The sequence below is a fragment of the Drosophila obscura genome, unplaced genomic scaffold (genome assembly GCF_018151105.1).
Source record: "Drosophila obscura isolate BZ-5 IFL unplaced genomic scaffold, ASM1815110v1 contig_185, whole genome shotgun sequence".
Classification (NCBI taxonomy): domain Eukaryota; kingdom Metazoa; phylum Arthropoda; class Insecta; order Diptera; family Drosophilidae; genus Drosophila; species Drosophila obscura.
In genome coordinates this window covers 1,504,734-1,516,156 of record NW_024542773.1, presented here as the reverse complement: position 1 = coordinate 1,516,156, position 11,423 = coordinate 1,504,734, and the positions used below count along the sequence as shown (strand labels likewise).

Genomic DNA, 11,423 nt, shown 5'->3' with positions numbered 1-11,423 from the left:
GTTAATGGGGCGCGCTCTTCTGCTGCTGCTGCTGCTGCTACTCCTCCTTCTGCCTCTCCTCTACTTCTTTCTCCACTCCTCCTGCCACTCCTTCTGCTGCCTTGTGCATTCGATTGTCGGCTCGGGCAGCGCAAATTGAAAGCGCATTTCAAAATTTTTCACACCTGAAAATTATTTCGTTTCCAGACATCGTTTTTTCTTGACGGACTGCTCATCCTCATCTCAGCGGGAGGGTGCGGGAGTGCGGGGCAGGTCGACTGTCGGCAAGTGCAGCAAATTCCGAGTGCGGCTGCAAAACACTTTTCCCGTAGCGCCGTCCACAACAGAGAAAACAACAAAAAAGACAACACACACACACCAAAAAGGTGCCGACCATCCCAGCCATCGAACGTTGAACGTCGAAACTCGGACCATCGGCGGCAGCAATTAATCAAAATTTAATTTCAAATAGCGACGTTGACGGCGCTGCACTGCACTGCACACTGCACACAGTCCACACTCCACTATCGAAGCCGAAAAAATTGAATTGAAAAAACGTCTAAAGAGAAAACTGGCAAAAGAAAATGTAATTAATCACAAGACGGTTGGCTGTTGCTCGCTGTTTGGGAAAAATGAAAAGCCACAAAAACACGAAAAGCAGCATAGGTGCAACATGAGGTGGTGGCACAAACAAACAAAAAAGAAAAGCCGAAACAAAGAGGCATCAAAAGTCGACCAGTTTCCAGGTTATTGGCTGGCTAAGTAGAGGCGCCCTCTCTTGAAATCCGTTACAATTTATAGAACCTCCATATTTTCCAAAAGTTTACGAAGAAAAATGATATTGTTTCCCCCAATTTGATCTTTCGACTGAACTGATCAGATGCTTCCACTCATTTGTGGGTATTTATTGCTTGATTGTGGGCTGTGGGCGGGGTACACAACTTTTTAGACATAAAATAAAGCAATGATTGGGTGATTGAGTGTCCAAGCGTAAGCAGACAAACTAAAATAGTATTTCTCTTAGGTTTCTTCTTTTTTCATTGTCCATTGCTTAAATGCTTAACTAAATTCGAGACCTGTGGCTCCATCTAGACCTTAAAATTTTCTGCTATGAGCTCCTGATGGCGCCACATATCTGCAAAGCGTCTGAGTCGAGTGCCTCGACAATGTGGATACCCTTTCGACGGAGGTTCAATAATAAGAACATATGGAAAAGCGCATGTTTAGAGTTTTTGGAGACTGATTATTTCCAGCATGGCCTTTAAATGATAAAGTCATTTAAAGAGCCATAGAAAACATACAAAATAAATCTGATCAGTGAATATATTTACTCATCTATTAATGCTGATAGCAAAAATATACATACATATGTATATTATATTTGGGTCTAGAGGCACATCCTTGGATTCTTCAAATTAATTTCAACGATTCCGTTATACCCCCGTACTGAAGTTCACCTTTTCAAAAATGAATTTTTATTTCATTAGAAAATTTTGCCTGCATGTCTTCGCTGATTTCATGAACACTAGTTGGCGCCAACATTTATAAAGGCGCCATCTAGGTCACAGTAATAACGAATGCGCCATCTGTTGTGTACATAATTGAAGCAGAGCAGTGCCATCTTTTATGTAAAAACAGCACTAAGCGCGCGCTCTCTGTTGTGTATAAAATGAACTAGTGCAGCGCGCTCTGTCGTATATAAAATGAAGCTTAACACGCCCTCTTTTGTCAGAAAACAAAGATGAACAGCGCTTCCATGCCCGTGAGCGGCCACAATGTGTAGCTTCAATGCAAAAATGTGAGTTTGTTCCGCTAGAGGGTACATACTAATCGGTGGCTGTATATTTATCGTTATCAAAATTGCAGAATTTGAATTCAAATTCAAAATATCAATTTTGCCACCGGCAAAACAGAAAAGTATCTTATTATATAACATGGAAAATCCTATTTCTCGATTTGTTGAAAAGTTCAATTCAACAGTTACTGGTTTTAACAAGACGGTGTTACCCACCCAAATCCCCAGATTTTACACCACCCGACTTCGTTTTGTGGGGATAATGTTCAGCAAAGTTTACGACAGCAAGAATCATACCTCCCTCCAAAAAATAAAAGAATTTTTACGGTTTTTTCATTGTTTACTTTTTATTATTAAAAATTTGTCTTTATATTGCCTTTGTTGTTTTGCTCATTTACTGTGACCTCCCGGTACTCCTTCCTCTCCCTCTGTTCTCGGTACTCCATGTATCTCTCTATCTTCCGTTCGTTTATAATAATTTCCATAGACAAATATTTTTGGTTGTTTTCTTTTGTTTTGTTTCGTTAAATTGTTCGTTCATTCGCTGCCCGAAGCGGTGGTGGAGAGGGAAAGGGTGGCTGGGAAATATCAGGAGAACCCTAAAAATTAGTCCAATGGGATTTTCGGTTTTTTGTTTTGGTTTCGGCTTTTTTTTTTTGTTTGGATGGGAGGAGGAGGAGGGTGATTGCCCCCTCTCTTCTACACACACAAACACACACACACAAATGTCGTATACATATATATTTATACAAAAAGGAAATAAATACAACGTATAAACAAATCATCAATCATGAGCAATAATAATAATAATAGTATACACAAAAAAAAATGGGGCATGGTATGGTGTGGTATGCGAGGGGTTTTGGGGGAGCTTAAAACATAAATAACAACAAATCCGAAACCATAATTAGTCAACAATTGAAATAAATCTAAGCAATATGAATATATACATATACATATACATATATATATGCTCTTTGTTGGTGTTTCTGTTTCTGTTTCACTTTTCTTTTGTTTCTTTTTCCTACTCTTTTCTCTTGCTATTGCTATTGCTGTCCCACTCTTATCGATCGGTTTTGGTTCGGTTTTCCACCTCATGCTTTCGAGTATATTTTGACTTGAAGCATAAAGACCATAAAACAAAAGTCTTTGCTTAAACGTAAGATTGTTTTAAGATTGCTTTTACATTTGCTTTGCTCTGTCTATCCTTTCGGTTAGATCGCGATCTCTTCGCTCGTCGTGACACACATAATTCTATAAATATCAAATTGCAGTTTGAACAAAATACTCCCGACATAGTCGATTCAGACACCTTATATAAATCACAGCTAAAAGGCAAGCATAAAATTAATTAATGAAAAACGTAGGCCCCCATCCGGTTTGCGTGTTGCGGGGTTTTCGGTTGCAGGATGACTGTGTGGCTGGGTGTCGGGGGTTCTGCTGGGTGGCATATGGCTCCTCATTCTCAAACATATTTTTGTATGTACAATTTGTTTTCAGTTAATTCGTTATTCCGTTTACTTGACTACCGCATAATTTCTATAATATCTATAATAATATTTTTCTGTTTCGTGTTTCCGTTTTGTTGTAGCTTTTTGTTGCTCTTCTTTCTTCGTTCTTACTTCTTCCTGTGTTCGGCTTCGTCTCCACTGCCTCCTTTCCTTCATTAAATAGTTTTTATATTTATAGTATAGCACCGAGTACAAAAAAATGATCAATAAACAGAGTTTTGAATTTTGTGTTCTTCTTTCTTCCTTTTACTTCCTGTTCTCCTGCGTCTGCATCTTCTTCGTCTTCTACTTCCTCTGCTTCTACTACTTCTTCTTGGGTTTTATTTTTAGCAAAACTAACAATTTCCTCCATTTACTTATTTTACTTATTTAACGTTTTTTGTTTGTTTGTTGTTTCTTTTGTTCTTGTTATACAGAACGCTTAACGATTTTATGTTTCGTTACTTTTGTTGTTTTGTTTTTGCTTTGTTTTCGCATTCCTTTGTTTCGTTTGTTTAAATTCTACTACTTATGTAAGGTAATAATTTCTGTTGCTTTCGTTTACTTTTTTGCTTGTCACAAGCGAATCGCTTCCGAGTCCGCCTTCGCCATCCCCATTCTCCATCTCCATTTCCATTTCCTCCTACATGGTTCCATCGCCAGAAATCTAAAAGAACAAAATATATTCCAAAATTTATTTCAATAAAGAAAGGGCTAGAGTAACAGTATATTTGAATGCACACGTTCCAATAAGCGAACGGATCGATGTTTCATTTTATATCATTGCTTTAATTTGCGAAACACTTTAAATATGTCTTCAATTTGTTGGAAATTATGCAAAATATTTGTTCTTAGATGAATATACAACTGAAAAGCATTCCAATATCGTAGGAAAAAGTACTACAATTCATTTGGCAAGAGAACAGCTGCTGCTGCTAGTATGTGTTTGCTATGGGGGTGCTCTGCGACTCACCTGCGAATGGGAACTGTCAGACTCCACCTGCTCGGAGTAGCAATGCTTATAGTTAAGATAGTCTAAAAGTCTTCTTGGTAATGGCAACGTCTGTATTAGATCCTTTCGTATAACCGCCTTTAGTATAACAAATCTGAAATGGGAATGTAACCGAAATATGTACAGACATTAGAAATACAAATCAATTATTTTGGACAAACAATAGACACAAATTTTGTAATAATAAAAAATGGAATTGAAAATTTGGAAATATCTGAGGGCCTGGCTACGAGTGCGCTGTCCGCGTCCCCGCCAACCGTTGGATGCGCCCAAGCAGCATGTGGGACCGCCCTACAGCCGCAAGCAGCGGGCCAAGCAGCAGAGACGCGAACTCAGGCGATTGCAGGAGGCACACAAGGAGGGGAAGCCACCGCAGCAGCCGCAGGCATAGAGGAAGGACACGACACCCACCTGCACATGTGCTGCAAGCTTTGTACGTGCTTAAATCTAGATACTGGATTGGTTAATTGCACACGCATTGGTCCATGCTCTGGCCGGCGATGCAGAAAGAATAAATATCTGAAATAGTATAGAAAAAAAAGAGTGGAGATTAATGGATATCCGAGGGGGAAGCCCTAAGGTTCATTCTCACCTGCCGCTTCGCGAATGCTCGACAGCTTTCTCAATGAATTCGGTGATGGTTTGGGACTTGAATTTGGCATAAGAGCCAAAAGAGAAGGTCCCTAGAAGCACAGTCCATCAACATAAGTATGGGCCATAGCTTGGGTATAAGGAGTACTCACCCTGATCCTGTTCAATGCGCACATGTCGCACACAATTGTTCAGCTTGAAGCTCAGCGAGAAGATGTAATGATCGTCGGAGCTATCGCGTACAATAAACGAACCATCCGGCTCATTCGAGAGCACCTTTTCGGCTGCTTCCCCAGACAAGGGGCCCCAGTACCAGCCGTACTGCAAAGGGAACAAAGATTTGGCATAAATATAGGTCTGGAAGGGAATGGAAGTGTCCTTTTGCTTACATCTTTGACTTTTTCAATGCTTGAGGTAAACTGCAATGCACGCGGCTCTTGGCCACCAGGCTGCTTCTTTTGCTGTTGATCCTCCTGCTCGGGCTGTTCGACAGCTTCATCTATGGCATAGGCGGCTGCTGCTTGAAAGAAAGGAAGAACATGAGAGATTCTGTGGCTAGAAGAAGGGATCTATTATCTTTTTACCCTTCTTTGGTAATGGTGGCAGTGCACGCGACTGGAACTTCTTGAGTCCCTCGTCGGATGACGACTCCCCTGTGGCGGCTGGTGTTGCTGTGGCTGCTGCTGCTGGTGACGACTCCTGGTCCTGGCCTTCGGCCGTCACAGCTGTTGCTTCCACAGCCAATATGGCATTCGTGGCACTCGCATTGGCAGCTGCATTCGCTGCTGCCACAGAGGCGGCTGCGGCACGACAACGACTATGATGATTCCGACGAAAGCGAAAGATGCTGCAGAACTTTTGCTTGAGATTAAGCGTAAACTGTGACTTCTTTTCCGAGTGCACCACATGCTTGTTGTTCGGATGCTGCTGTTGGTGGTGTTGCATCTGTAGCTGCATTTGCAACTCCCCTCCGGGTGGCTTTTCCGATGACTGTTGTTGCTGTTGCAGGTTCTGCAGCTGCTGCTGTTGCTGTTGCGATGGGCGTCTGCTGGTTATTATTATTATTGTTGTTGTTGAGCTTATCATTGTCAAGATTGTGCTTGCTCTGTTTGCTCAGATACTTGCCACCATCGCTGGCAGAGCCACCGCCACCTGCGGGCGCAGCACTAGTCGAACGATTTGAGGTGCCAACACTGCTGCGCGTTCGCGCTGTGGTCGTTGTGGCATTCGTTGTGGCCGTGGACACACTCCAGATGGTCTCATTACTGGACTTGACCATCATCGGTTTGGGTCCCCCACCGCCGCCCGAGGATGCACAGGATTTGCCCGCATCCGAGTAGAGTGTGTGATAGAATTGCTTCACCTCGTCGAGGGTCATGTGCAGTGGCTCCGATGATTCGCTCGTTTGTCCCTGGCATTGGCCCAGTCCCTGTCCCTGGCTCTGCCCCACTGGTGTGCGATATTTTCCATGTTTCCCTGACTTTTCCCCATCCCCGTCGCTCGTCTCGGTCCCCGCTCCCGCGGCAGTCGTTCCTCCATGTCGCTGCTTGCGTTTGTTGCGTTTATTCCTTCTGCTGGCAGCCTTGTGGTATGGGGGTGCTCCTGTTCCCGCCCCTGTCACTGCCACTGCCGTCACCTGTCTCTCTTTCTCCTTTTCCTTCTCCAGTTGCTGCTGCTGCTGCTCGATCATGTCCACGGGAAACGCATAAATGTCCGAATCGATGGGCACATTATAAAAATCTGAGATCTCGCGGGTAAACAGAGCATCGTGGGACATGGCCTGCGTTATGAAGATGGAATCATCGGGCTTGTTTGCCGACGAAACATTCAGGGAATTGTGCGAGCTGCTCAGGCGACTGTTCAATGAATTTCTCGAGTTCGGACGCTGTCCATGCCCATGGCTGGAGGCAGCCGTCCCCCCGCTGTAGTGATGATGATGATGATGGTGATGCGGATGGCTGTTGTACGGTTGGTTGTAGTGCCCCTGACTGCTACTATTGCTGTTGTTGTTGTTGTTGTGGTAGTGACAGTGGCTCGTATGCCCACCCAAGGGGCTGTAGAGGGTGGCCTGCCGCCGCTGCAGACTCAAACTACTGTTGTCCGCTGGCGGTTGTCGTCGAGCCCCGTAATACAAATCGTAATCGTGGATTTCCGAGAGACCGGCAGCATTGAAATTGAAACGCTGCTGAGAGGCAGCGGCTGCCGCCGCCTTAGCACTCGCAATGCTGTCCTGCTCCGTGGGTATGGCCTTGAAGTAGCGCGTATGATCCTGATAGTAGGGGCACAGTGTCTGCTTAATCTTGATGATGGAGACTGGCGGCGGCGGTGAGGGCAATGGCGAGCAGCTGCTCTGATCGGAGCACCCCTCATCCTCCAGCAGATCCACGCTGTTGCCCAACGAGCTGCTGATGATGTTATTGGGCTCATCGTAAATGTTGTCCGTGTGGCTATTCAGGATCGAATCGCTCACATACAGATGCTTATTGATGGCATACGACTCCTTGAGGCTCAGATGGGTGCTCTCCATTACATCCATTTGGCAGATCTTTGTTTGGTTTTGCTCAGGCTCTGCTCTGGCCATTACTGCCACAGCTACAGCTGCAGCCGTCTTTGTTGGGGGCTCTACTGCCACTTTGGTGCTGGTCGTCGTCGTCACATCATCTTTCAGATGCTCAAACGATGACTGCGATGAGGTCCAACGCCGCAGGCTGTTGACAATGTTCTTGGAGATGGAACGCACAAGCGTTGTCTGTGGCGAGTCCTGGAACTCGGGCGGCGGATCAATGGGTGCCAATGGACCCTTTTTCAGTGTATTAAAGTTCTCGGCACTCATGCCCCCCTCCGAGCAATTGTCCAGCGAATCGAATTGTGAGACCTCGCCATCGCTTTCCACCATCTGAAACGGGAGCAGGAAGAGGGGAGATGGGAGGGTTTAGCATTCGATTGAAAGGATCACCACAGATACAGATGCCGGCTCTTACCTCAATTTCAAATTTGCACATTCCAATGCGATAGGAATCACCGCTGGATATGGAGCTATTGGTGGTCAATGGCACACCGCTGTCATCGCTCAAGGAGGCGGCCGCATTCAGCTCGATGCTGTTGGCGCTGACCAGCTCATGATGCGGCGGTGGCATGATGCTGAAGCTATCGCTGCTGCAGATGCTCGATACACAGACGCCACCGCTGCTGCCACCGCTGCTGCCACCGACACTGCTGCCACCGCCTCCTCCTGCTGCTGCTCCTGCTCCTGCTGCTCCATTGTTGCCATTCGAATTGCTGCTGGGATTGGAGTTGTTGTCCTTAAGCTTAATGGACGATTCCATTTTCTCAGAAGCGAGGCGATAGCTGTGCAGAAAGACAGAGGATGGAGAGGATGAGTGGGCGCCTCCAAATAGTTAAAGTTTTTTTATATCACACATCCATCCGACACAGCGGACTGTGTGGCAGACTCTGGACTGTGGTGGACTGCAGGCGAGGCACAACCTATGACCTTTGGGTGCGGCGTCGTCGTCGCTTGCTACTTGCAACGAATGCAATTGAAGGTCAATGACAGTTGCGTGCGCCGTTTTTCGTCCTGCCACCCTCCTCACCCACAATCCAACAGCCTCCCCCGGCCCCGTGTATGCTCCTTTACGTGCTGCACCCAACACACACTCGTGCTACCAAAGACGGCACGGCACGCGGGGCCCGCACCTCCATCAGCGTCGTCGTGCGGCTCGTGTGCTGCTTGTGCGCAGAGAAAATTGATGGCAGGAATTTTTTGGGCGGAGATTCGGATTTCAGATTCAGGATTCTCCAAGGGAGAGGGTTGGCGTACGAGGGTAGGGGGCGACACTCTCCAAAGTAAGAGAAGAGGAGATTTCCAATTGGAAATTGAAGTGCGTAAAAAAGTACCGCTAGCCGCCTGCAGCTTCCTCACTCGCAGAGACTCTCTCACACACACACACACACACTCTCTCTCTCGCTCAAAAACACACACATTTGTATGACGCAAAGAGGCTCCTAAAAGGAGTAGCCGGAAAAATTTAACGCGCTGGCCGCCCCACACACACACACACACACACACACTCACACATCCTTCTTGTCGTGTGCGATGTCGTTTTCGTAGTACGTCGTTTGCTAGTATTTCCCCCTCTCCCACCACATCCCCTTGTGTGATAGCGCATTTTTATAGGTGTCGCTTTTTTTATAATGCATTTGGCATATACCAGGGAGATAGAGAGTGACAGAGAGAGAAAGGGGGAAATGGAGAGTGCAGCCAGCGATAACACAAAAATTCGTATAAGAATTTTATCACTTTGTATATACACACAAAGCTAAACACAAGCCACCCACCCACTCACTCGCCATGCACATGCATGTAACACCTTTGCTTAATTTAATTATTGCTCTCCTGGCTCTCGCGTACACACACTCGCAGGCACACACTACACCCATGCACACACTAATACGCACGCCAGGCCAGACACTCACACACACACCACAAACACACCTACACAAATGCATTAGCATTCATTACAATTCTCCTCCAGTTCCATAGCATGGGTGCACTCACTACACAATTTTCATACATATGTATATTGCACTTGCCTGCCTCTGGGCTTCGGGGCTGCGCCTTTTCCTATAGTTTGCACTTTTCACTTAGCACTGGCACATTGTTAACAACACACATATTGATTAATTGCACGCATTGCAATTGCTTTTCGGCTGCTGAGTTCAACAATTTCAGCTTTCTTCTTGTCTCTCTCGCGCTCGCTCACTCACTCACTCTCTCGGGCTGCGGCCTTCCTGCTTGCTCTACCACGACATTTGCCATCTCTCGCCTCCTACCCCCGCCAAACACACAAAAAAAATTACTTACATTTTCGGCAGCCACATCCCCACTCATTTTGCACAATTTCTGGTTGGCAGTGCGGCGCTCGGCTTTTTTAGTTGCAACTTCACTTTTCTGCTGCTAATCTCACGGTCTATAGTTTTTTTAATCAACTTAACTTTTCACCGCAATTTTTTTTGTTTCTTCTCGCTGTGCCAGTGTGACCAGGAACTTGCTGAAAAAAAATACCCAGTCTTACCCTCTGAAATATACCGAAATACACCTTTTCGTTTTCGAAATATACCGTAAAAATACCTAGGGACACGACAATATTCTTCGATGTTGATATTCCGTTTAACATTACTAGCTAGTTGGCCCTCTCAGCCGTAAACAAATAATTTTATCATATAGATACATAAATTTTCTACAAGATTGGCAAGTTTTCAGAACTCCTTTTCATTTAATTCTTTACATAATAGGGTTTAAACTAAAACGGCCAAAGCATAAAACGTAAATGTTGATTAAATGTGACATCAGTGTTGCTGGTCAACCAAGTTTCTTCTATGCGTATTTTTGTATACCTTATTTCTTTTAATTGATGTTAAATGTTTTGTTCCAAGCTCCATTGAAACACTATTTATGATTTTATCCTAGATTGACATGTTTTTTACCTATTAATGCACATGTTTGTGTTTTATATATACATTTATACCGGTTCTAATACCTATTATTGGAACCCGTGAGCTGCAAAACTTTGTTAATATCTTTAGAGCAGAGACTGAGTAGTTTTTGCATTAATTGGTGCCTGAAACTACAAACAATATCTCAAGTCCATAATATCCATTTTCCCAAGCTATGCAGATTGTTGCTCATTCCGTGCCAAAGTTGCACAACAATGTTGCTAATTTATTTCCCCATGTTGCTGAAATTTTTCCCATGCAAATCAAATGTATCATACGGGAACCTCCCGTAAGATACATTTGATTTTGTATGGGAAAAATGTCAGCAACATGCTGCCACACCACGAAAATGAGGGAAAAGTTGGAAAACCCCCACAATTGAGAGCGAGTTTTGCAAACTCTCCACGAATTGAGAGCGAGTTTTGCAAACTCTCCACGATTTGAGAGTGAAAAATATCGATATTTTTGTGCGCTAAATGGAGTTTGGCGGTCATTTTGAAAAGTACTTTAATATAACTTAAAAATATACCTTCTGATTTTCAAAATATATCGTAAATATACTAAGGAAAAAAACGAACTTATTTGAACTTTATTTGAGACGGTGAACACTTTGAGTTAAACAGCGAAAAATGTAACTGTTTGTTAATCTTGTGGGTCCATCCTTTCTCTTTGTTACTAAATAAAAATGACCACGATACAATGTTTAAAGTTTCATAATATTCGTGCGATTAACGAAATACCCAATGTCGACCAGTGGGCTAACGTTCTATTTTGTTGATCGAAATCATATTCCCTATTTTTGATATTCGATTTAATATTACTAGCTAGTAAGACCTCTCAGCACTGAACATATGACGTTTTCCAATTCATGAATAAATTTTTTACAAGGTTGGTTAATTTGAAGGACTCCTTTTTATTGGATTGCTTACAAAATAAGAATTAAGTAATACACGTCAAAGCCTAAAACCACAGACAATACAGACGTAAATACGATAAGTTAGCAGCTTCAGCAACTACGACGATAAGCAAAAAGTAATTTTTATCAATTGGCCAAGCCGCC

The 11,423-nt window shown here is 44.1% G+C and overlaps 1 protein-coding gene across 2 annotated transcripts; it reads right to left on the bottom strand.

Annotated features, from left to right (window-relative positions):
• Positions 1 to 3,636: 3,636 nt before the first annotated feature.
• Positions 3,637 to 9,898, bottom strand: LOC111077176. 2 transcript variants are annotated; one of them, XM_041592683.1, is made up of 10 exons: positions 9,732 to 9,898; positions 7,849 to 8,215; positions 5,904 to 7,763; positions 5,452 to 5,866; positions 5,257 to 5,384; positions 5,020 to 5,188; positions 4,869 to 4,959; positions 4,688 to 4,795; positions 4,238 to 4,370; positions 3,637 to 3,931 (listed from the first exon to the last, which is right to left on the bottom strand). In XM_041592683.1, the coding sequence occupies exons 1-10, from the start codon at positions 9,746 to 9,748 to the stop codon at positions 3,908 to 3,910; spliced, it is 3,312 nt and encodes a 1,103-aa protein (XP_041448617.1). In that variant the 5' UTR covers positions 9,749 to 9,898; the 3' UTR covers positions 3,637 to 3,907. The 2 variants fall into 2 exon arrangements, with proteins under 2 accessions (XP_041448617.1, XP_041448616.1); XM_041592682.1 differs by lacking the exons at positions 3,637 to 3,931; positions 4,238 to 4,370; positions 4,688 to 4,795; ... (2 more) ...; positions 5,257 to 5,384; positions 9,732 to 9,898 and adding an exon at positions 9,461 to 9,667 and having other exon boundaries at positions 5,651 to 7,763.
• Between the last annotated feature and the right edge of the window lie 1,525 nt (positions 9,899 to 11,423).